At 38.6% G+C, this 27,006-nt stretch overlaps 1 protein-coding gene across 4 annotated transcripts in view; it reads right to left on the bottom strand.

Annotated features, from left to right (window-relative positions):
- Positions 1 to 27,006, bottom strand: part of PCDH7 (protocadherin 7) — a 369,727-nt gene that overhangs the window by 72,588 nt on the left and 270,133 nt on the right. For 3 of the 4 annotated variants that reach the window (XM_027686519.1, XM_027686520.1, XM_027686521.1), the window contains exon 3: positions 22,357 to 26,690. The exons of the other annotated variant lie outside the window; for it this stretch is intronic. In XM_027686519.1, the coding sequence (XP_027542320.1) occupies positions 26,311 to 26,690 (380 nt within the window). In that variant the 3' untranslated portion in view covers positions 22,357 to 26,310. Of the gene's footprint in view, positions 1 to 22,356; positions 26,691 to 27,006 lie in introns of those variants that run through there. 4 annotated transcript variants of the gene reach the window in all.

The following is a 27,006-nucleotide window of genomic DNA, read 5'->3' as shown; positions in this document are numbered from 1 at the left end:
TGTCAAACAGCTTTGAATATTCCACTCATATACACTGTTTACATTCACTTTCCTACCTTATCATATATTGTTACCCAGGCTGTTTTACCAAGAGACAGCCATTAGTGTTCCTCCATGAAGATATAGTGCTTCTAGTTTATATGCCAGCATGTTGTTACAAGAGGAGCTTGAACTCAGGCTGCACAGAGATCCCATCTGTCTTAGTGAAATATTGAGGTTTAGTGACAAAGGACCCTCCAGATCTCTGCAGACAGCTTAAATGACAGAATGACACTATATATCCTATATTCAAGCTGTGCATGTAGGGTTCTTTTTGTGTAGTTAACCACTTTCAAATTCTGTTCTTCCAGGCCCTCTAAGTAACAATTGCCCGTGGCTTGCATCAACACAGCATGAGATGAGGTTTACTGCATAGTTATTTCCACAGGTTGATATCAAATATGCACAACTAATTTGTAAGGTCATCTTTCAGATGTGTTAGAAGCAGGGAAAATAACACTAGAAGCAGCTATGTCTTCAGCTGTTGAAAGGGTAGATGCTTGGGGATTTGTTTTCTGCAGTTAAGTTCATGCATGTGTTTTTTTAAATTATTTTTTTCTCATAACCAGTAGTACACACATTCTATTTTTTCCTGTGCTTTATGGCAGTTATAATTATAAGCCTATGTAGCCTTAATTTCAGCTGTGTTTATTCAAAATATCTGAATTCTTTTTACCAGAGTAATGTGAAGTAAACATAATGAAGAGGCTTAGGCTATTCTCAAAGAGTGGTCTGTGGAAAACTTGTGAATGTAGCATCTCTCACTCTGCTTATAAATCTTGACAGATACTGTGTGAAAAACAAACCTGCAGTATAATTCAAGGTATGTGGGGTTTTATATTGTCAAGAGACAATATAATCTTGTGTACTACGGCCAGCAAGTAGTGCAAGTGTGTGTGCATGTAAGAGGTCTGCTGGGAGTGTATTAAGGTTACTTTCTGAGTTCTAATTTATCTGGCTAGCAGAACATAGGCTGTCATGCACACTAACCTCCAACACAGGCCTAAGGCTTTGCACAGATATCTATGTCAGTTGCCTATACACTTTCTAAAATCTAGCCAAAGAATGGCATTATGTGATGTAGTTTGACCTGAACTTGTGCCCCAAATATGTTGAAAGAAGAAAGACTTTATTCCTGTTTTTTCAACTGGCTCTGTTTGTCTTTCTCTGTAGTAAGTCAATTCAGTTTTGCCAACCTGTTGTAGAACTCTTCTTGGTTTTTAGTGGTTTTAGTTGGTTTTGTGTTTGCTTAGCTTTGGGGTTTTTTTATTTTTGTTTTGGTTTGGTTTGGTTTTGTTGTTGTTGTTGTGGTGGTTTTTTTCTGTGTGATATGCAGTTTTTTTGAAGGTTCTTTGCTCATTTGTTTGGAGTGGGTTGTTTGTGGGGGTTTGGTTTGTTTTTCGTGTGTGTGTATGATTTAACTTATCTGGTACAACTGAAAGGGTCAAGTTAATACTAATGGAAAGGGAAGGAGGAAGTGCATGGGACTGCACTTCTGGCAAATAGATTTAAAACTATAAGAGGTATCAACTTTACCTTATGTTCTCTGAGAGAAATCTAGATTTCATAGTCCATAGAGAACCCTCAGCAATAAAGTCTCAATCCTGAACTGAGGACTCCATCCTCTGACGTAAGACAACAGAGTGTGAGCTTGTCCTGGTTAGAACGGCTGGGACCAATTCATCCCTGGATGGGTGTAACCCAAAACTGTGTATTCTATACCCTCCATGCCATTTCCCAAAAAACTGCTGTCAGTAGAGGCCTGCAAGGTGGGAAGATGTTCCTGTACCCTTTTATGGAATTCCCTGCTCTGATATCCTTATATGGAATTCCCCGCTCTGATACCCTTATATGGAAGAGGGACTGAGCATCCGCATGCCCTTTTATGGAATTCCCTACTCTGAGGGAGGGACTGAGCACTCCCGCCTGAACTGGAGAGTATATAACTGGGAGTTTCAGAGCCTTGCGACTCTCTCGTGGGACCCAGAGGAAGACAGCAGACCACCGCTGCTCCCAACCAGGCTGAGACCACCACCCTCAACTGGACTGCAATCACCACTTCTGACCAGACTGCAGCAGCTCTCCCACCAGCAGGTTTATCCCCTCTCCCTTTGCTTTGGACTCGGGGGGGTGGGCCAAGGTACACCACTTTTGTTCATACCCCAGGGTCCTGGGTTTGTACATTTGGGTTTTGTGGGTTAAAACCAATTGTCTGTCTGTATAATTGTACTTATTGCATTATTTTAATAAATTGTTATTCTGACTTATAAATCTCTCTTTTGAATTGAGTTCATTTTGCCTTGCTGGTTAACTTTTAAACCAGCACAGAGCTATAAACATTTTATATTACCAACCACTAGAAAACAAGGATATAAGCAAAGGAAAAATAACCCATCATGGAATGTGCCCCTCAACATCCCTTTCCACTAATGTACTTCCATGATATGGGATTCATTTTACAGAACTGTGCTTTTGCACAATAGTTGCTATAATGTGCCTCTGGGCTTTATCATAATAAATACTTACAGCCATAATAACAGAAACCAGAAACAGCATCTTTCATTATTTTACTTTAGAAATGAATCTGCTGTGAGACAATTTTCTTCATTATTCATCACTTAGAAATCTTTTGCCTTCTTTTTACTCTTTCCTTATACTTTCTTATTTCAAATTCATGTTCAAATAGTTTCTGTATCTACATAAATATTTCATTCATATAACTTGATTTTAGTGAACAAAGAAAGCAGAGTAATTTTTATATATGTGAGAATGCGAAATTTCAAAGACAGACATTTGATCAATAATTAAGCTGCAAAAAAAGTGGAGTGTATTCTTTCTTTCAGTGTGATCTCGCTACTTTATTACTCAGTTTACTGTTGTGCATATGTCCGCGATGTCCTCCATACCCGCGTGATGCCCAGCGCAGAATGCCAAACAGACCATCGGCTTGTGCGCTGTAAACTCAACTTTATTCTCAAATTCAAACCCAAAAGGGGCAGTATCCCAAGGAGAAGACTCCAAGTCAACAATCTCCAATCAGCCACAGTAAGAGAAAGATTCCAGGCAAACCTTCAAACTAAGCTTGATAACCATTCCACAGATTCTGCAGATTCCTCTCCTGAAACAATTTGGCATCATATTAAAAGCAGTATCCTGCAATCCTCTGAAGAATCCTTAGGGTTCTCCCTCAAGAAGAACAAGGACTGGTTTGATGATAATAATCAAGAAATCCAGGAATTGTTGAGGAAGAAGAGAACTGCCCACCAAGCACACCTTGCACTGCCATCCTGTCACGCAAGAAAAACAGCCTTTCGTCTTGCTTGCAGCAAGCTCCAACAGAAACTCCGTGACATCCAGAACAAGTGGTGGATCGATCTAGCTGCAAAAACTCAACTATGTGCAGATACAGGGGATCACAAAGGATTCTATGAGGCCCTGAAAACAGCATACGGGCCTACATACCAAGTCCAAAGCCCACTACTCAGTGCAGATGGTCAAACGCTTCTGACAGATAAAACCTCCATTCTGAATCGATGGTCTGAACACTTTCAGACTCTTTTCAGTACCAACCGTGTAGTCCAAGACTCAGCAATTCAGTCCATCACACAACAACCAGTGAAGTATGAATTGGATACTGCTCCCACTTTAGGAGAAACCCTCAAGGCCATACAGCAGGTGAAAATTGGCAAGGCAGCTGGGGTTGATGGAATCCCATCTGAAGTCTGGAAACATGGGGGCCTTGCACTCCATGCTAAATTCCATGAGCTTGTGGTGCGCTGTTGGGAACTAGGCGAACTACCATCAGACCTTCGTGATGCAGTCATCATCACCTTGTATAAGAAGAAAGGTACTAAATCAGACTGCTCAAATTACCGTGGTATTACTCTGCTCTCCATTGCTGGCAAAATCTTGGCAAGAATACTCCTGAACAGACTAATACCTGCTATAGCAGAAGATATTCTACCTGAAAGTCAGTGTGGCTTCAGAGCCAACAGGAGCACCACAGACATGATATTTGTTCTCAGACAACTGCAAGAAAAGTGTAGGGAACAGAACAAAGGTCTCTATGTAACCTTTGTCGACCTCACCAAGGCTTTCGATACTGTGAGCAGAAAAGGTCTGTGGCAGATTTTGGAACGTTTAGGTTGTCCCCCCAAGTTCCTTAAAATGATCATCTCACTTCATGAGGATCAGCACGGCCAAGTCAGATATGGCAACTCACTTTCTGAGCCCTTTCTAATAAAGAACGGTGTGAAACAAGGCTGCGTTCTCGCTCCTACCCTATTCACAGTCTTTTTCAGTATGATGCTCCAAAGGGCCACGGCAGACCTTGATGATCAGGACGGTATCTACATTCGATATCGTACTGATGGAAGCCTATTCAACCTAAGGCGACTGAAGGCCCATACTAAGACCCTAAACCATCTTGTCCGGGAGCTGCTTTACGCTGATGACGCCGCCCTTGTTGCCCACACAGAAGCAGCTCTGCAGCGTTTAACATCCTGCTTTGCAGATGCTGCTGAGCTCTTTGGGCTGGAAGTCAGCTTAAAGAAGACAGAAGTTCTCCATCAGCCTGCACCTCAGGAAGTCTTCCATCATCCCCACATCACCATTGGCCAGTCAGAACTCAAATCAGCCCAACAGTTTAATTACCTAGGCAGCCTCATCTCCTCGGATGGTAGGATTGACGGGGAGATAGACAATAGGTTAGCGAAGGCATATAGTGCTTTTGGAAAACTCCATAAAAGAGTATGGCGTAATAAACACTTGAAGAAAAGTACCAAGATCAGTGTTTACAGAGCCATTGTGCTGTCTACTCTTTTATATGGTTCCGAATCATGGGTCATCTACCGCCACCACCTGCGTCTCCTAGAACGCTTCCATCAACGCTGCCTCCGTACAATCCTAAACATCCACTGGTCAGATTATGTGACCAATACATCTGTTCTTGAACAGGCAGCAATTACAAGTATTGAGGCCATGTTACTGAGAACGCAACTGCGTTGGGCAGGGCACGTCTCCAGGATGAAGGACCACCGCCTCCCTAAGATCCTGCTTTATGGTGAACTTGCCACCGGCTGCCGCAAGAGAGGAGCTCCGAAGAAAAGATACAAGGACTCCCTGAAGCAACAACTCAGCCTCGGGCATATTGACCACCATAACTGGTCCACTCTGGCCTCCAATCGGGAGGCCTGGAGACACACCATTTATAACGCTGCTGATGCTTTTGAGAAAGCACGCAGGATCACCCCTGAGGAGAAAAGACAACGCAGAAAGAATCGTGCCTTGCAGAATATACCATCTAAGGAGTCTTTCTGCTGTGTCTTTTGCAACCGGACTTGCCTCTCTCGTATTGGCCTTTTTAGCCACCAACGCGCTTGCAAAAAAAGTGGGTAGAGCCCTTCCCAAATCTTCGTTCGCGAAGCCTAGCCATGATACTGTTGTGCATGTACAAATGTAAGAAGCACTGGCATTCTAATGCTGTTATGCACTCACTGAGGGATCAAGAGTGATGTGATCAGTCATGATCACTGAGTTTAGTCGTGAAAGGGAAGTGCATAGAAAGTGAAAGTGGTAATGGGCTACCTATAAAGAATGTAACGATTTTGCCTGAGCACGCAGGAATAGATCTAGGAAAGTCAAAGCTTAGCAGGACTTGAAACTAAGGAGCAATGTGAAAGGTATTAAGAGCTTCCGTAACTAGCTCAGCAGCAAAAGAAAGTGTAGGGAAAGTGAGGTACTGCTATTCAGTGGGGCGGGTGAAATGGTTGGTGATGAAGGACAAGGAAAAGACTGAGAGGATCTGAAAGTCCTTTCACCACTTGATTTCCCTCTCCTCTCCCCTTCTTCCTCTTCCTATCCTCCAGCTCTTGTTAAAAAGGTATGTCCCTACGTCTTTTGGGGCCCTTACACTTCTAGTAGAAGATGACCAGAAGCTACTTCTGTATTGTGGAGGAAGATAAGGAAAACCTAATGCTACTGTATATACGTAAGTGCACAAGACTGGATGGCATGCTTCCGAAGGTGCAGAGGAAGCTGGATAACATTGTTAGAGATCATTTTTAATTATCTTTCATAATAAAAGATTATACTTTTTATAAATTTTTATAAACACCATGTTGATAGTCATGAGGAAGTTTGAAGATTGTAAAAAGGCAGATTTTCTTCAAGAAGAGCAAGGAGAACTTGAAAAGCTACAGTCTGGGCAGCTTGACCTCAATGTCTGGGTAGATTATGAAGCAATTTGCCGAGAAGCCATTTGCAGCCACCTGAAGGACATGATGATTATTGCGAAAGCCAGCATGAGTTTACTGAGAACAAATTATATGTGACCACACTGATAGCTTTCTGTGATGAAATGACTGGCTAAATGGAAAAGGAGATCACAGGAGATGCTGTATACTTATCTTTAGTAAGGCTTTTTACTTAATTTCTCATAGTATTCTGGTGTCCAAGTTAGTTAGCTGTGCACTCCATAAATGGGTAATAAGATGCATGGTTGGATCATTGAGCTCAGAGGGTTGTAAGCAGCACTACAACGTCAAAGTGTTGGCCCTTTACAAGTGGTGATCATCAGGAGTAAATGTGAGGTCCATTACCATTGCTAATGGTAATGACAGATATCTGTCAATAAGTTCTCCTGCAGTTCAAACAGTCTTAGTGTGCCCCCATCTCAGACCTGTCGAAATCTTATGTTCTCATCTGCTTGGTACCGCTATTTCCAATCCAACATTGTATTAAGGGAAAACTAATTTCCCTTCTTGATTCTTGAGGTACAATTGTAACAACATCTTTTTCATCTTTTCACTCTTATCAAAGAACTACAAACATAAAGCTATAGGATTTATGGGGGTGGGAGGAGGGACATTAACCTCTGTGAATAACAAAAGAATTCAGAATCTGGTCCCTTCTGCATTCATTAATCAAATTATATTAGGCCACTCTGTTCTCGACCTTCCAAATAGGAAAGCTGCTGTAGTCTAGTAGAAATATCAAAAAACAAAAGCTGTGAGGAAGAGTAGGTTTGAGGCATATTAAGGCAGTAGTGGTAGATATACCACAGAAATAACTCAATAGGACTGTGTTAGGACAGTCAACACCACCTACATAATCTTTTATTAGCAGAGAAACAATCTCTTCCAGTTGCAACTGAAAGGCTGCTCTGAGTTATTCTAACTTCATAATCAAATTCAAAGGATATGGAGTGAGTGGCACTCAATATTCTTAAGATAACTTTATTTTTGGGAATTTCCTACTTTGCAGCCTTTCCCTATGCCACCCTGAAGTGTTGATCATGCCCTACTATGATCTGGAGAAATCATAGGAAGGTACACTTGTTTTGAGAAAGGTGATAAATTGTCACTTGTCGCATAGACTGATCTGAGCAAAAGTATATTCCCTTCTCATTATATACACAAGAAGATTGAGTCTTTGGTAACCTATGGTCTTTCATATTTCATTTTTTGTACATTTTACTGAGAATATTTAAAATTTTGTTGTTGAAGATCTGCACTGATTTTTAGTTACAGTCTTTTGGTATATCTAGTTACATAATTGGTCACATTTTGAAACTCTTGGAATATCCTGAATATTGCTTTGCTGCTGGAATTAAGGACAAGCATAGCTGTATATATGAAGTTCTAATATCTGCTTTACTGAGTACAGTAAGTGGCTTGTTAATGTTATTCAAAACAGCAGGTTTACTATTCTTGACAAGTTAAGTGATTTATTTTCTCAAACCTGTTTTATTAAACACAGTTTTACATAAAACCAAAACCCTAGACCCTCTCCTCAAAGAATATCATGTTTTATACGTCATGATGGGAACAAAGGATATTTCCTTAGAACTGGAGAAAGTTCATATTGTTCCAGTGACGCTGATCGGTAAAATCAGTCTTAAATGAGAATAAAATAGCTTAATAATACTTTAGAAAGGATAAGATTTAGTAATTTCCAAGATGTTAGTTCATTATATTCGCCTTAATGTTTTATCTCTTGCACTCCTATTGGGGAGTTTTAGGAGGCATATAGCAGGACCTGCATCCAAAATTTGGACAAAAACTATTCTAATGCAGATGTAACTATATTTCTAATTATTCACTTTTGCCAAGTGGTCTATAAAAGATCAACTCCAGTCATATGTTTCATGACAAGTGGGAAAATAAATTACTCGGGATAGGATGCAAATTAGGGACAAAGTTCAGCTGACTACCAGAATGTATAATTATAGTTTGATATGTCTCAGAATAAGACAGTCTTACTTGATTTAAATTTGTAAACTAAAAATGTTTGGCTAGAAAAATGGTATGGGAGGGGTGTATAAGAACTGATAATTCTTGAGAAATATAAATTTGACCTTTAAAAATAAATCCAGGCCAGGTTAGGAAAATATCTTTCTTGAATTAAATTTTAACTTACAATAGTGTACTAATGAATTTGTGGTTATATTTGTTATATGGATGACCTGGACTATCCATAAATGCACCATTGATGGTCTGAGGGACAAAGATTCTAATACATGACCTATACTGAGGAATACAAAATATACTGCATAAAATGCTGAAAATGAGCGAAAAAAAAATCAATAATTTTGATTAAAAAATTCCCAAGACAAACAGTAAGACTACTTAAAAAGCAACCCCAGCACAAGAGGATTTGAAGGCTTGAATACAGTGTGTAAGCATAGAATATGATTAAGAATCTATAACTCAACACTTCAAGGGCTGTGCAACATAATTGGAACTGAAAGTCAATGTTCCTAGAGTAGTTCACCATTATAGCTCTTAGGAACCTGATTTTGTTCTATCATTCCCTGGCTATGTATTTGTATATATATCTGCTTACTGAATATTTGATGCTGTATAGAGATATTTACACATGTACTCCATGTCTGCATGCATGCAAATAGCCTATCACAATGCTGATTGATGAATGAAAATTCAGCTTATTTCCAAAGCTACTGATACACTGTAACTTAGCACCTATGTACGCCACAGTAATGCTAAGCATGTATGTACCATACATTTAAGTGTTCAGTGTGAGAGAATAGTAGTCAAGCAACTCTACTTTGCTTATTTGTATCTCAGCTCAGAACAGCATTGTATAGTTTGGATGAAAATGATTCCCCTTCATTTCAGCAAAGGGGATATTAAGGCCAAACAGTGTGATCTTATTTCAAGTTTACAAGAAACAAAATAGGGAGGAGACGGATAGAGGTTGAAGGCTGGTTTGCAGTACAAGGTAAGAAGATGACCAAGGTATTATGATGGCTGGAAAATAACATATGACTCCATATGAGATAAACATATTTTTAAATAATTGTTTAAACATTTATGATTCCAAATTATGTCACTCAGCTCTGTGAGAGTATAATCAAGCTGGTTAAGCATATAAAAATAATTTGAAAATATTAGCATCATAAGATGATTCATGTTGGAAAGGACCTCAGGAGAGCTGAAGTCCAACCTCCTGGTCAAAGTAGGGTCAGCTATGAGGTCAGACCAAGTTGGACAGAGTTTAGTCCAGTTGGTTCTTAAAAAAAAACAAGGAGGGAGACTGTACAACCTCTCCAGGTAGCCAGTTCTAGTGCTTGACTGTCTTTCACAGGACAAAAAGTTTGTAAGTCTGAACATCTTGCATTTCAACTTGTGTCCACTGTCCCTCACATGCATTCAATGCATCTCTGAACAACCTGGCTCCATTGCCTTGGTGATATTCTCATAAATACTTGGGGACTCCTGCTAAGTTGCCCCTAAGTTGTCCTTTTTCCAGCTCCGTCATGTTCTCCTCACAGAGGAAGTACTCCAGCTCTGGACCAGGTGTGCCAAAATCAGCCCACTTATCAACATCTGCCTTCTATAGAGGAGCCCAAAACTGGACATGGGACTCTAGGTATGGTGCTGAGAGGGGAATAATCACTCCTGTGGATCTCCTGGTCACAATTCTGTTAGTACAGCCCAGGATGCTCTCAGCTTTCCGTGCTGCCAGGATGCACTATTGGCTTGTGCTCAGCCTGCATCCACCTACACTGCCAGAATATTTTCAGCAGAGCTGCTCCTCTGAGAGATGGGTTCCAGCCCACATCATTGAAGGGGACGCTTCCTTTCCAAGCACCAGACTTGTCATTTGTTCTATACGAAGAACCTTGCTGAGGTTCTGGTTGCCTGATCCTTCATCCTGTCTACTCTGGATGGATATCCTGCCTTGTAGTCTATCAACTGATACAGCAATTTGAGGTCAACTGTAAACTTAATGTGAGTGCATTTCATTCACCTCCTCTTGGTCATTGATAAAGTTTTTTAATGGACAGGTCATAGGATAAATTCCTCCACTTGTCACTGGCCTCTAGGTAGGGGAAGACACCATAAATACTACCTTCTGCTTTCTATCAGATTTGGGGATTTATTTACCCAGCTAGATTTATTTATTTTATTCATCCATCCAGACTGAAATGTTCTAACTGGGATATAAGATTAATGCAGGAAACAGTGTTTAAAGCCTTGTTTAAAATCACGGTAAATTACTTCCACTAGTCTAACCTCATTAATAAAACACTTTGCTTTATCACAGGAGTCAAACAGGCTTCTCAAGAATCGTTTACACTTGGGAGATGCTAACTCTTCCCAAGCACTTTGCCCTTCATGTGTCCAGAATTATGTTTCAGGAGCACTCTTTGATTTTTCCCAGGCAACAAAGTTAAACTCAGTGATCTGTAATTTTCCAAAGCTGACATACTGGCCTTTTTGAAGATGATTGCAATATTTGCCTTTCTCCAGATCTCAGATTTGCATGACCTGCCAAAGATGACTGACATCACCTGTTCAAGGACATCAACCATTTCTCTTGGCGCACTTGGATGCAGCTCATCTAGTCATTTGGATTTGCATGCTTTGAGTTCCTGAAGGAAAGACTATCACAGAATCAACTAGGTTAGAAAAGACCTCTGAGATCATCGAGTCCAACCTATGATCAAACACCATGTTATCAACTAGACCATGGCACTAAATGCTACATCCAGTCTTCTTATACACCTCCAGGGATGGTGACTCCACCACCTCCCTGGGCAGCCCATTCCAATGCCCAATCACCCTTTCTGTGAAGAACTTCCTCATGTCCAACCTAAACCTCCCCTGGTGCAGCTTAAGACTCTGTACTCTTGTCCTATTGCTAGTTGCCTGAGAGAAGAGACCAACCCCCACCTGGCTACAACCTCCTTTCAGATAGCTCCAGCTCCCTCAGTCATTCTTCACAGGACTTGTGCTCCAGACCCTTCAACAACCTCCTTGCCCTTCTCTGGGCATGCTCCAGCACCCCAACATCCTTCTTAAATTGAGAGCCCCAAAACTGGGCACAGTACTTGAGGTGTGGCCTCATCAGTGCCAAGTAAAGGGGAAGAATCACTTCCCTAGTCCTGCTGGCCACGCTGTTCCTAATACAGGCCAGGATCCCATTGGCCTTCTTGGCCACCTGGGCACACTGCTGGCTCATGTTCAGCCTGCTGTCAATCAGTACCCACAGGTCCCTTTCTGCCTGGCTGCTCCAACCACTCTGTCCCCAGCGCTGCAGGGGGTTGTTGTGGCCAAAGTGCAGGACCTGGCACTTGGCCTTCTTGAACCTCATCCCGTTGGAATCAGTCCAACTCTCCAGCTTGTCTGGGTCCCTCTGCAGAGCCCTCCTGCCTTCCAGCTGATCAACACTCCCTCCCAACTTAGTGTCATCTGCAACTTTGCTAATGGTACACTCAATGCCCTCATCCAGATCATCAATAAAGATATATAACAACTGGGCCCAACACTGATCCCTGGGGGACACCACTAGTGACCAGCCGCCAACCAGATCACCATCACTCTCTGGGCCCAGCCTTGCAGCCAGTTCCTTACCCAGCAGAGAGTACCAATGTCCAAGCCACGGGCTGCCAGCTTTTTCAGGAGAATGCTGTGGGAGATGGTGTCAAAGGCTTTGCTGTAGTCCAGCTAGACTACATCCACAGCTTTCTCCTTATCCATGAGGTGAGTCACCTGATCATAAAAGGAGATCAGGCTGGTCATGCAGGACCTGCCCCTCCTAAATCCATGCTGTCTGGGTCTGATCCACCAGCCATCCTGTAGGTGCCAAAATAATCTATTCCAGAACCTTGCTGAGCACTGAGGTCAGGCCAACAGGTCTGTAGTTCCCCAGATCCTTCCTCTGGGCCTTTTTGTGGATGGGCATCACATTGGCCTATCTCTATCCTCATCCAATATTGGCTGTTCTTTCTGTTGAGTATCTCAACCTTACACACGTGCTGTCACTAAATCACACAACCCTTTCAACGCTATATTTGCATACTACTGCAGTGCTAGAAGCAAATCTTCTTGCCCTTGTCATTCCTAACAGGTTTCAAAGAGAGCTGCAGCTCTTCTAACAACATCCCTGCATGGCTGAGCAATGCTTCTAAATTTCTCTGTGGAGGAGTAAGAGTCAGAGTGGGAACGGTTCCAGGCGTGGAAAAAAATATACAACAATTGAAAAAGGACTTTATTATATGGATTTCACAGTGGTTTCAAATATGTGCATTGTATGTTACCCCTACAGTTGTACTGCCTAGGCATGTCCAGGCATGCCTCGCGTTGTCTGTTCCCTGCTTTCCCTGGTTCTCCCTCTGATTGGCTGAAAAAGCTGCATTGTGGAGAGAGCTACCATCGGTTCTTTTCTCTCCCAGCTCCTCCCCAGTTCCTCCCTCTTCTCCTGAGTCCCTACTCCTGTTCATCCCCTGGTTGTCTGTCTCATGCTCCACCCCATTTTCTGGCCCTTTCCACATCAGAACTTATATAAACCCTCGCACACTCTCAATAAATGACTATTGCACCAGACCTTCAACCTTGACTCGGACCCTTTGTGCAGTGTTGCTGTCCCACTCCCCTCTCCCCTGGACCATGGCATTTCTCCTTAGTAGTCTTTCTTCGATTAAACTTCTTGTATACTGCCCTTTCTTTTTTCCATTTGAATTCTGCCATGAATCCTCTGTTTAGTCAAGTTGGTCTCCTGAGACATCTGCTTGTTTTCCTGGAACAAGGATGGACCATTATTGTGTTTGATTGATGTCCTTCACAGCCTTCTTGAGCCCTTCAGAACTACCTCTTCCCATGTGATCCTATATACCTGTTCCCTGAATAAGCTGAAACCTGCTCTCCTAAAGTACAGAATATAGACTGCTTCTTATCTCCCTCATTCTCCTCAGGATCTTGAACTCCACTAAATCATGATTATTCCAGACAAAGTTACCATTGATTATCACGTCCTCAACTGGTTCTTCCTTGTCTGTGAATGGCTGATCCAGCTGTACATAACCCCTAGATGGTATCAGTGTTTGCATCAAGAAGTCATCCCTGCCACCTTTCAAAAATCTTTCCTATCATGGTGCCCTACCAGATGATGCCAGTGTTCTCCCATGAGAATTGGGGCCTGTGATCCCAAAGTCTGGATTATTCCAAAATAGCTTCATTCACACCCCTACCCTGATCAGATGAACTGTAGTAAACTCTCACCTCTGGGTTTCCCTTACTGGCCTCTCTGATTCTGAGCTATGAACTCTCAGCCAAATTGTTGTCTGTCTCACAGTAGGACTTGCATACTTCTGAACTCCTCCTTCACCTCCCTCTTACCTCCTCTGTCCTCTTCTTGACATGTCTTGCCTGAAGAGTGTGTATCCACCCATTTCAATAACTTGTTTGTGTGAGTTGTCCCACCACAGCTGAGTAACTGGAATGATGTTGTAGATGTGTAACCACAGGCACAGCTGCAATCTTTGCTGTTTTTTTCACAGGCTGTGAAAATGAATATAACGTACTTGAGATGGAAACTCTTTCACCCTGTTTTATTACTTGGGAGTTGTCTCCTGTACCTGCCACCTTGCACCCTTTGTCCACTACTTCCTTTCTTGACTGTGGGTTGTAATTTCCCTTTCACATCCATTCCTAGGCTAGAGCTCTACTCACCATGTTGGCTGGCAAAGCTGCTCTCAACAGCTTGGTCTTCAGCACTCAAAAAGAGGGCCCTGTGGTCTAAGACATCAGCCACACAAGCCTCTAGTCAGTTTCATAAAATAACTGGGGCCATATACTACAGTTTGCACATTTTTCCTGATGAACCAGCTATTGAATACAAGCTGTGGCAACATCATCACCCAAACCAGAAAGAACACTAAGGAGCATAGATTTCTCACCTATAGATTAGGTGCTGATTTACTGTATTTGAGGATTTGGTCAACAAATCCTGTTCAATTAAAAATATATGCTTTTAAAATCTCCAAGTAACATCTCTATATGCATTTTTAGATGCAATAGGCACTAGAAGGTATTATAATTTTTCAGGACAGGTTTTAAATCTCACTGTACTTTCTCTTTGAACTAAATTGCTGCTGCTCTTGGGTCACTGTATTTCTTTCTTGTGGATTGGGAAGGCGGAGCAAGGGGAGATACTGCTGTCATGTATGTTCAACCCTTGCTGGCTTAATCCAATACTGACTGCTACTTTTTCTCCCCAGGAAGAACTTTTTAAAGTCTTTAAGTACTATTGAGAGCAGGAGGGTAAATGTTCTGTAATGACTTTCAGGTCAGCAAGAAAAAACAGAACTTTTTGAAAAAGTTTGAGAGCACAAAACTAACAAAAGTCTATCAAAGGAAGATTACTTTCATTTGCCTATTGGACAAAGGTATATTTTGCCAGTGTAACTAGGGTAATAATTTTTTATATTAATAATCAGTAAATAATACACACCTATGGGTTACAATTAGAATAAAATCATTCATTTTGGCAGATCCTTTCCAGCTCTTAAATCATCACAATCCAGTTTCAAGAGATTTCTTTTTCAAGAAGAAACGTTTGAGACATTTTAAATTTGTGGCATTCCAACCAAGTCTATATTAGAGAGTACTAGAATCCAGTATGTCTATACAAAGAAGATTGGCTCATTTTTCCACTTCCTAGTAACTGGGACGAGCTCTATTCAGATTTTCCTTATCCAGATTAATTCCAATTGCATGGCTAAACTGAAATAGAATTTCAGTATTTATTCTTCAGTATGTATGTTCTGCTGCAGGGATCCAGAGGCAAGATTTCTTTTCTATGACTGATAGTGTAGCTTTCTCAGGAGTAGGACAACAAAACTTTTGTAACTTGTCACATCTTATATTAACAGAATTTTCCTTATTAAAAGACTTTAGTAAGAATTTGATTTATTCGCAAATGAGTAGCAGCTAGATTCAAGGATTAAAAATAAATATCTTTAGCCATACCTGTTTCCTTTGCCTTTCCATGGTTCTAGCGTGAAAACAAAGGATAGAAGCTGTAAGAGCCCGCAAAGACTGCTATATTTCTGTTGCTCAGAGGCAGAGATCTGTCATTAAAGCATGATATCTAATCCTAGCTACTTCTACGGAAAATCAATATTCTCACAAAGGTGGTAATACATCTTTGGAGTTTGAGTATGTCTCCTCCATGTCAGACTGCATGGTTTAAGTTCCTCGGGTTTTAAGAGTTAAAGGAGTTAGGTTCTCCAATCTAATCTTCTGTAGAGTGTACGACAGGCCAGAGCTCTGCATCATGCATTGCAAACAAACCTTTTATTAAACTATATGAAAATACAGGAACTAGTTCTGAATTATTTGAGTAATGTAGCAGTAAGATAACTTGGTTACCATCTCTGTGCAGTGCTTTGTTTACAGTAGCAATATCCTTAGAGGAAGATAGTAGTGTGCTCATTTCCATGCTGAGAAAAATACCTGATTTTGTCTCTCAAAAGATATTGCAGATTTTGCAGTTAATGACATTACTGATGATAGTGCAAGAAACTTCAAACACAGAGAAATTTGGGGAACCGGTTTGGGGGGAAAAAAATCATTTTTTTTCATCCTTATGTAAAATAAACTTCAGTAGTAGCTTTCTTTTAGTACTAGTGGCAACTATGTTTTGGAAAAACAAAGAACAATAATCTCTCCTTTCGAGATTTAAGTATTAATTCATTTTGGTCACTTAACTGCATTTCTTTCTTTATAGCTTTCCAGCTATGTAGTTAATTAAGCCTAATCAAAATGTCCAGTTTCTCAACTTTGTCCAGAACGTACTTTGCTTAAAGTTATGTGATTCTGTGTAAACGTTAGTTATTTTTATTTATTTATTTATTTAAAGTTTAAAAGAATAGGCTCCCTAGGTCTTTATTGTGCTGCTGCATGGGGTGTAGAGAGTAATTTGTTCTGTAAGTCAGACCTGGAGTTTGAAGAGGTTGCAGTACAATTGCTGTCAAACGATGATTTTTACATAAATAAGAAACATCTATGCTATTATGAATAATTCTTAAAAGAATATTAGTGTAAATGAAACTAATGTATCTTCACATTTTAATCTTCCATTTTCCTGCTATGTTACAGTGTGATTTTTGAAAACTGCTGCTTGGCTCTAAGTTCCTTAAAATAATACTAGCTTGTGTTTAGTGAAATATGTGTTATGCGTATTAGCTTCATGAGTATCAGTCTAAGTTTTAAATTAAATTAAAAAGTGTGAAATTATATTATTAGTTTATTTAATCTCAAATAATTGCAGATTAACCTGCACTGATCCTAATGACTCCAAAATAAAGTCCTAATAATACACAGTTGCTTTCTCCAACTGAATGTGAAGATGAAGAAATATTACTTTTTAATGTCTTTGGGAGAAAAAAAAAGTTGTCTTCTCATTATTATCAGAAGATATAACAGAAGTTCTTATTACATCACTGATGCAATATTTTAGTTGTAAGATTTGATAAAACACATCTTCAGACACTCCAAAGAACACAAACATCGTCTGGTGATACCTCACATATTACTATATGCTTAACTATTTTCTGCTATCTTCTGTTTTGTACTTGTTTTCAGAAGTATAAAGTTTGAAATAACAGAAATCCTCGGAAACTTGTTTGAAAATACTTTTGGTTTGCTTTGCTGTCCATTTTTGTCTATATGAATCTCCAAAATCAGGAGTGTACAAGATAAACGCCTGTCACTGTTTTCAGCAGGAGTTAAATACATGACTACCCTTAAAAGCCATGGCTGTTCACATGTCCAAAAAAGCCACATAACAGCCTGTTCTAGTGCTTATAACCTTCAAAATTCTGTGAGTCTAGCTATATGTTTCCTGAGGCACAGAGTTTTGGAATTTTAGTGGTAAGTTTATTGCAATCTGAAGAAAAAGAAATCTAATTTTTTTGTTGTTGTTTTTTCTACCTTTTTCCCATTGAAAGTTTTCTCAGCAGAAGACTTGCAGTGGAAAATTTCCAAGAAGCAATTGCGATTATGCATAGATTATTTTTCATCACTCTCTTGGGCAAACGGCATCGAAAGCATTGACTGTCAGTACAAACTTCCTGAGCAAAGTTTTTTACTGTTTTGGCTAAAAAATGAATGGTGTTGAGGGCTCAGTTGTTTTTTTGTTTTGTTTTTTTCTTTTAAATTTCTATTTGTTTGTGTGTGTGTGTTTGGCTTGGAGTTTTTAGAGAGAGAGAAGGACTTTCAACACGGTATTCTGTTTCCAGTAGTTGGTAGTGTGTCTCTTCAGGTAAGAGAGTAGGAGAAACAAAGAGATATGTTATTATTATGTTATTCTTAACTTATATAATTCATAAAAAGGATAAATCTAGAAATCTTATGGGGTTTATTTTATTATTTATGTGAACCAGATTCACAGGGTGCATCCCAAAAACTGACCTCCTCTGACAAAAAGTTGAGCAGTTTGATGCACTCTGAGAAAACACACTTCCATATATCTTGAGCCTAGTGCTTAATAATTTAATATGATGATTCATAGCCCATTTATCAAGGAAACCTGATAGTTTTCAGCACTTCTTTTAACGCCATTCATGACTTCATATGGACCACTGGCAAACCGCTCAGTTTTCTTCTCTAGGCTGAAGAAACCTACTTTATGTATTCTATAATTTTGATCATCCAAATCAGTATATCTTCTAGAATTTATATTCTTTTTAATATAGAGTGGGAAGGTCAGAACTGTGCAAAATATTAATGATGCACCTGCATCTTGATTTAAGTAGCAGAATCTATTTTGTTTGATAATCCTTCCTTAATTCTAAGCTTTCATTCTCTGTTGTTTTGGTTTTTTTGCTTCTGAGTGCCACTGAACAGTAAATTTGTCAAAGCTTCAGATCCCATCACGGTGTAAAGAAAGACAAATGTACTATTAAGTGTTGCTAAATTTATTTTATCTGCAATCAGTCAGTACAGAAAAAATATTCTGTAACTCTCAGATGTGACCTCACTCCACGACAAACCAAACTCTCACCTTTAATTCTTTCTGAATGCTCATTTTGATTAGCTGAATTTTCTTTGGAACTGAAAAACAATATTTAACTTTTATATTAATATGTAATAATATATGTAGCTGATACATTATAGCACCTCATAGAAGTTATAACATGAGAGCTTTGTTCTCTAGCCGGCACTTTTACATTTTCCCCCAATTAATTCTATGCCCTCCTAAATGAGCATGTCACACTAGATGTATCATTAATTAGCCATTATCATTTCACTGATGACACATAAAAACAATCAGAATATTCAGCAGGGACATCCAAACTGATTGGAAAGAGACTTGACTTAGCATGGTTGGGAAAAAGATGATTACCTCTTTCTTTCATATATAAAACATGGTTAACTGTACTTCAGAGGGACCTGGGGCACTTGTGCATTTTCCTTTCATCTGTATATAAGGCACAAATTAGAGCAAGTAGAAATGCACTGCTTGTTACTGTAGGGTTATGCCTACCATATGGTTTGTTCTTTATCACGCATAGCAGCTTTTCAATCCTCTCTGGAACTCAGGATAATTTTTTTTTATCAGCATAGCACCAGATTGTTCTAAATTCAAGGCATACTTCTTGTTCTACCACCTATGAGGACCCTTTTAATATTCATACTTGAAGTTATGTGTGAGTCTACCATGATTTCATGCTCCTAAAGATAAGGGTGGAAACATGATGCCTGCCAGATGCTCAGAGGTCAGACTGAAAAAGAATATGAAATCACCTATTGTTCCAGGACTCTCTTCTAGTTCAGAGTAGGGTGGGCAAAAGCTAAGTAGGTGCCAAGCTGATTCCAGGAACTGTCAGCAAAAGGAGACAAAGATTAAAAAAAATGCTCTGACTTTTGTTCTAGCAGCTAATGTGAGATAAGAGACTAGAGAGAAACTGAAGCATGTTTGGTAGTTATCCAGTTTTCTAACTGGTCACCATTCCCTGCCACATTAAGTGTATTTTGTTCTGTCTTACTAAACCTTAGAATAGACTTAGGACCTCATACTGAAGGTCCCTGTTGTCCAATATTTTGTCTCTGACAATGACTAATGCCAGAAGCAAACAATGTTCGTGAATGTTAAAATCTACTTCAAAAGCAAGAGATGAGAGTTGTGCGTATATATACATATAAAAACACACTTAACTAATATGAGTTGTCCATCTGTAACTTTTTATCCTCCTTTCATGTTTTGCTTGTGAATTTATCAGCCTATTCCATTTTCATCAGACCTAAATAATAAACCATTACAATGTGTACATCAGTTTGTGGTTCTTTTCTGACTACCAGGATCCCTTTCATCTTATTCTGATTTCTTCACTTCTACTTGTCTTATCAAATATATATTCATCTAACTTAGAGCAGACTATGAACACCATAATCTCGCCACAGTTAGAATTTTCTGTTTTTAGAAGTTTCATTTTCTGTAATCACATAACACAGATACCACATAAGAAGAAAAAGAGCCAAGAAGATGATTTACCCCAATTAGACTTATTGCAAGTTGTAAAACCTGCAAGTTCCTTTGAAAGAAGTGAAAATGTACACTTTTGTGGGGAAAAGATAGAATTTGGTATTCCCATTCAGGGAGTTCTGTAGGTGGTGGAGATCCACAAGAGGTCGGTAATAAAAAGATAGCAATTTTTTTGCTCTTGCTCTAGTCTTTCCTTCCTCTCTGATTCCCCACAGGATTGGAAAAATCTTAAGTGATTCATTCTCATTTAAGTTGCTCCCTCCATGACACTGCAGTTTGGTGAGTGTAAATTTACCAAAGGAGGAGTAAACATGGTATAAACCTGCTTCTATATTACTTTTGCTACTTTGTTCCCTCTGTATTATTCTGGAAAACACAGTTGAAAGGTAGGTTTTTAAAATTCATTATTATAGTGTAAACATGAAAAAGTTGGTTGCAAATAGAAGTATGAAAACTATATCTGACTATCTCAGTCTTTGCAAACCTGCCTTCTCCTACAGTGAATGCTGTAGAAGCCTGATGAAATTTGCTTTAGTAAACTTACAAAACAGGAATGCTAAGATACAAATATTTTTTAACTGTTAACTAAGTCTTCAAAAACACTACTTTAAATAGAATCACATGCAAGAATCCTTTCTCAGAAATTACAGTGCCATACAAATTATGCATTAATAGCTCCCTATTTTCGGATACCTAAATAGATTTGAAAGTCCTAAAGGGATTTATATCTATCAATTTTGTACCAATTGTATTATACCTATTTGCGGTTCTTTGCTCCCTTTTCTTCCCCAGAGGCTATTCCATAACACTAGAGAATAGGTATTTCACATCTTTTTCCCCCCTGGTTTCTTGGTAAGTTTATCTAAACCAGCTGTACTTGCTTTAGAGGAAAGAGCTCTATGAACTACCTGACTAGAATCCTACCATTTTACTGAGCAATACACTAAATAGTCTAACTCTGGCGTTGCTTTCTTCTTTTGCATAGGCTAGATGATTTGCACATTTATGAACTATTAAGCATCCTCTATACACTCCCCTTAGGCTCAATAAAGTCATGAAATTATTTCTGCCTAGGTCACATTTATTAATTTCAGTCTCTGCATAAGATTTACATTTTACTGTAGCTCAGGAGGGAGAAATGAAGCCAGGGTTAAAGGGGAACATAAATTGTTAGCTTTTGCCAGTTTATATTATCCTCTTTTACCACTCTCTGTGGTTCAGGAAATTTATTTTATCTTCCTGTAATCACCTTCCTGGATGCACTGGGTAAACAAGAAAAATGCAGATAAAAGACAAAATAAACAAACAGAAGGTCATGGCTTGCACACTACAACTAGAATAAAATAAACTTGAAAGCTTGATTGAAGTTACTCATTAAAATACTGCTACTGCTGAAAGAGATGGAGGGGTAGCTCATTCAAGTGCAATGTGGGAGATCCAGGGTCAGAATCCAGCGAACTGAATTCTCTCCACAGGCATGTAGATTCAGACCTCTCCTTATGGAAAGATCTTCCTCGACACATTCTTTAGAGAAGACTAGGAAATGTTAACTGAAAGCACAGTCAGAAATTTGCAATATAAATTTTATTTAAAAAAAAAAGTTCTAACCAGCTTGCATTCACAAAAATCAAAGCCTAATGTGTAACTAAGGTAAAAAGATAGAGCACTTTCTATGATGTTCACTGGTAAATTGTATGCAATTGTTTGCAAGGTCTCTGTAGCAATACTGTATTTTGTATAAAACGAAGGCAGAGTAGTTTCAACTTTTGATCCCTCTCTCCATAAACATATTTTCACATATTACAACTGATGCAAATCCCAACTTGATGACTGGTTTGAGGCCTGCTCTGTTAAAACAAGCAAAAATAAACAAAGAAAAAAAAATCCAGATATCTAAGGAATAAACTCTTTCTCCTTCTTAGATGGTCCTTCTTGAGGAGGGTTTGTTCTTGATCTGCAGTTATGGATCTGCTGAGATGGATAATTTGATTCACAGCAAGAAATAACTGGAAACTTTTGTTTCACATTTGGCTTTGAAATATTCCATTAATTGTGTTGTTCTCCTCAGTATAGGTGCTTCACTGACATTTTAGGATCTGTCACTAATTCTAAACTTCTTGGAAAAATAACCACCTTTGCTGATAATAAGAAAATTGCTGTTCCATAATGAAAATACCTGAGCTTTTACTTAGGACTTGTTATTCCCTTTAATATGAAAGTTTTAAACACATTTTAATAAAAAGTCCTTTTGAATAGTAATCAGAAACAGCTGCTATCGTTACAAGTACTCTATTTCTGCTATGAAAATAGATGCATGCTGTTTTGAGTGATAATAGCCTCTGTTGAATTTCACTTTGTAGAGAGGTAAAACCTCAGCTACATCTGCAGCTGAATATGTGGCCAGTTACTAAGGCAGTGTCATCTTTGACATTCAAAATGCAGGTTAGATATTGAAACTAGCATGTGACTTAATCCAGTGAAAGTGGAATAGACTGTCAGAGAAAGTAAACTGGCAAATGGGCAACCATTTGAACATGTTATATTTTAATTTGCAGAGACAAAAATGACAAGCAATTTATTTACATAAAACTGTACAAAAGCAAATTAAATTATGTAAATATTTCATAAATAGAGGTGGACTAGCGTTTAATACATTTTGCCATGTTTAGCATAGTTGCGTGCATAGTGACTCATAATAAACAATGATAAATTGTTCTCTGCTTCACTATCAACATCCAAGTTGCAGAACAATAGTCAATGATTAATATTACAAACAGATCGTACCACACTGAATGCAAGTGCTTTAAAATTTAGGAAAAAGTTGTCTGAAAGCATACCCCAGGTAGCTGGTGAATGTTGTCTTCTTCCTAGTGTTTATGCTCATTCAGTCAGTAATACAACTTAATTGATGGACTTTAATTTCTATTGCTATTTCATCTGCTTTGTTCCTGATGAAAACACTGTATATTTATCATCAACAAAACAAAAGGAAAAATATTTCGTTGTTCAACTTCCATACAAGTGTTTGGTGATGGCTGGATTTATGGCAAGGTCTTTATCCATATTCCTTATTTTCATGCTTGACAACTTCCTAGGGTAGCCTTTCAGCAATCATTTCAATCTCATTTAAGTTCTTCCCCCACATAAAAATAATGTTTAATTTTTTTTTCCTGAAACTCAGGCAGCAGGCCAGTCAGAAACCATATTGGATAAACATAGTGGGTCTGAGATCCAGAATGAGCATTAGATTTTAGACCAAAGCTATTGAATTTTCTAATACATATAAAGTTCTATATTAACGCATCAATCTATAAAGGTGCCCTAACGTAAAATACATGCAAAGCTCATCTGAGTTTCCCATGGAAGGAAATAAAAAAGATGATTTCTATACTGTACGACTGAAATGTGATGATGGCTAAAAGCAATTAAAAAAAATTTGTCAATTTTCCTGGCAACATGAACTGATGACACCTTGCTGAATAACTATCATATAGACTGATCATAGTTTTTCAGGCAGCAGAATTAAAAACAAATTAAAACAACCCCAAATCCCACACAAATAGTAATAAAAAAATCCTCAAGACCTACTTAAACCACAGCCTTGTATTAATAATGCTTAAGACTGGTCCATTAACTGAGTTTGGCAAAAGGCTTGTTTTTAAATATATTATTTATAATTTCTCAGAAAATAAACACAGGTAAATATACAGGTTCAAAAAAGTTGGGAATAGCCCCTTATCCCTCAGTGTCCAAACCCAACTACCACTTTACCATATTAATAGGTATAAAAGGCACAGTTGCATATTTTGCATTCACCCTAATTATTTTTTATAGCTTTATTTGTTTATTTTTATACAAAAGCACTCTATTTATGGAGTGGCACCAGATTTAACCTATTTCAAATAAAGAGGAAAAATACAAACACAAAATATATTTGTATGTCATGCCAGGTCAGAAGAGTAATCAGCATATTAATAGTGGCTAGTTCCACTAGAATTACTGTGAATACTTACAGTAGACAGAATTTTTTAAAAATTCTTTCACACGCGTTTTAGATCTAAGGAGATGCACACAAGTAAATTATTTCATGACTGTCTTATGTGGTGCAAAAGTTGGTGAGTGACTGCTGATCCATTTAATCTGAAGGTCTACTATGACCTGTATTATTAGCCTTGTAGAAAAAGTGTCTAAGAATATACGGAACCCAGCTACCTAATTTATTTTCTTGTGTGTAATATTAAATAAAATCTTATTAAAGGAAATTCTGTTGAACATTTGTGTTATGCAATTGTGTATTCTGTTGAAACGTGCAAGAAAAATGTGTATACATTACATAAGCATTTTAGAAGCATTTTTAAACAGGTACTTACAGATTATACAAAGCAGTAACTGCTATACGCAGTCTCATAACAAAGTACAAGCTTGCATCTCTCCATATTACTTAAATAATTAAACATAAAAATGTTCAATCATTATTAATCTTTGACTTTAATATTTTCTTTCTAAAATGTGCCCATTCATCATAACTGTTATACACAAACTAATGTTACTTGAAGAAAGTAAACTCAAGAGAGGAGAATGAAAAGGCCAATAATGGCACATTCCAGTATGCGGAGGAGTGAATTCAAAAGATAAATGTGATGAGTTGTTTTGATTTACCAACCTCTACCTTAGGCTGTTTAAGGTTATTTCTACGCAATTCTTCAAAGCAAGAAACTACCCAAAGCTACATTGTGACTACAGTATACTAGAGAGCCATCTAGCCATGCCTTCACGCCAGGGAACCGAATGCTTTCCCCCTCCTTGAGCTGTCCTTGCTGTGTTGTTCGATTGTCGCTTTCATCTGAATGTCTGAGCTCAGTCTGCCATTATTTCTACAGCGTCAAGTACAAAGCAATTGCTCATCGTTCTGCATGTTTTGTTGCTTTTATTGCACAAAAACTTGTTTCATTTCCTCTTCCTTTCAAGAATCACTCACCATGAGAATTGTTACAGCTTTTGCATATCACAATAGTTTGGACTCTTTTGACTCATCTTGACCTCCTAGGTGAGTACCATACCACTGTTTATCAGACCAATTTCTACTTATGCTAAATGTTCTGAGTCTTGACATCATTTAGTATTGCACTTCTCTTGGTTTTAATGCACTTGGTTTCAAGAAAGCTTTCATATATCTTTGACATATTTGAAGCAATTGGTAATCTGCAACACTGATGACCAAAGACTTAAAAACCACTCCTCACAATCTGAAAAGAAGCTTCTGTATTCAACATGTAACATCCTCTTGTTAGTGCATCATCCCATTGTCCACCTTTTCCCTCCCATCAAGCATTCTTATTAACACAGCCTTCTATTACTACTATTATTTTTTAATTTTGATCTTAAAAATTCCCTGGCATATGCAGCATATCATATGCAGCTTCTGCTGCAACATGTCACATCATTACAAAAAAACACACACCAATTCCTTTGGGCATTCAACTGAACCGCATCAGAAAAAAAAAATTGTCATCTGGGCTTGTGAACTGTGCTGCTGTGCAAAATGTAACAGAAGGTGTGTTATGAGTACATGTGTTTATTTGTGAATACATTAATTTTCTAAGCCAAGCCCCAATACTTAGCAGTTCCCCTGATCCATTGTGTGATCTTTGGCCTTGTTGTTATTACAATCTTCCCACCTAGATGTTAGTCTTGCCCAAAATAATGATTTCAACAGTTTATCATTACTATCCTATGGTATATGTGTTAGTAATTGCGTTTACATTGAAGTAATTGTTACAGAGAACGAGAGAGAAGGAGAGAAAGAGACACAGCAAGACATGTTTGTTTGATGGATAAAACAGAACCAGAGTCCATGAATCACAGGAAAGTATGCCATGGTTTTGACTGCAGTCTCAGGCTGAACATATTTCTGTTGCTTCCAGCCTCAGATGAGAGGTGAGAATATTAAAGCTGTGGTCTTCACAAAGTGCCTATTAATGATTATTCCTTTATATTTATCTCTATATCTGTATGGTTTCTGAAGGATTGTCCCTGGTGGGGATCAGCAATATTCAGATGATATGTTTTGAGTACATTTTCCCTGACATGTTATCCTCAACAAGCCAGATGACAAACAAACAAAATGAGTGGCTTAACTCATGCTTCTGCAGAGGGGTAACAACAGTGTGTTGTGTTCTTTTTAATCAAGCTCGCTACTATGGGAGGAATTTGCAACCATAGATTTAGGAAAAATAAAAATCAGCAGAAGGGGGAATTAGACATGCAAGTAACAACGTTTTCTACATTGTACAGTATAGTCAGGCAGACAGTATAATTACATGCCTGCTTTGGAGGCAGAAGTGGCAGGCAGATCTTTTGTCTCTTTGGTGGCCCCCTCTTTTTTGTTTATTTTTTTTCTTAAAATTGTTGCGATTTTAAGACTTTTTCCCCATTTCTTTCTTATAATATGAAAGAACTTTTTTGCTGCTTTTTAGCCTACAGGTAAACTTCTCTTCTAGTTAGAGTATTGACAGGAGATGGCTTGTATTCCCCTGTCTGTGTAAGGGGGATATCCTCTGGATTGCCTTCTTCATTTTTGCTGAAACTAGCCGCGCTGAAGGTCTCATAGGATGAGGTCAACTTTTTGTTAAGGAGGTTTCTGTTGCGATCACCCATGAGGGAGGCTTCTCCATTGGCCAGCTTTTCCTGACTGCCCCGTTCATCAACAGGCATGAAAGTAGAGAGTTTTGGCTGGCTCTTCTGCTTTCTCTCCGGAGAAGTGCGGACTGGCATCCAGCAGGAGTCCGAGTGGCCATACTCATCACACTCTCGGGTACACTTCCCTGTCAGAGCTACATCTGGTAGAGGCCGTGAATCTGAAAATAAAAGAGAGTTGTCTTTACAAATTAATATTACAATGACTTCAATTGAAACTGAGAATCCTTAAATTCACAAAAGGTATTTTTAAAGGTCTTTGCAGGAATGTTGTAGTAAGTTCCTCAGTAATAATTTTTTCACATTGCATGTGCCCACAGGCAACAAGCAGATCTGTATAGGTATTCTCTACATCAATAATTGAAAAAAAGACTATTAATCCACTTCCTGTGCTTCTAAATCTGCTCCAGAAGCATTTGGTATTAGGTACTGAATGAATTTTGATGTTCGAAAGAGTCAAACGAGGATTTGTTTCCA

The sequence above is a fragment of the Neopelma chrysocephalum genome, unplaced genomic scaffold, assembly GCF_003984885.1.
Source record: "Neopelma chrysocephalum unplaced genomic scaffold, ASM398488v2 Primary Assembly neopelma1_71, whole genome shotgun sequence".
Classification (NCBI taxonomy): domain Eukaryota; kingdom Metazoa; phylum Chordata; class Aves; order Passeriformes; family Pipridae; genus Neopelma; species Neopelma chrysocephalum.
Note: the sequence above shows the minus strand (reverse complement) of the source record. Positions and strands in the feature narration are given on the sequence as shown.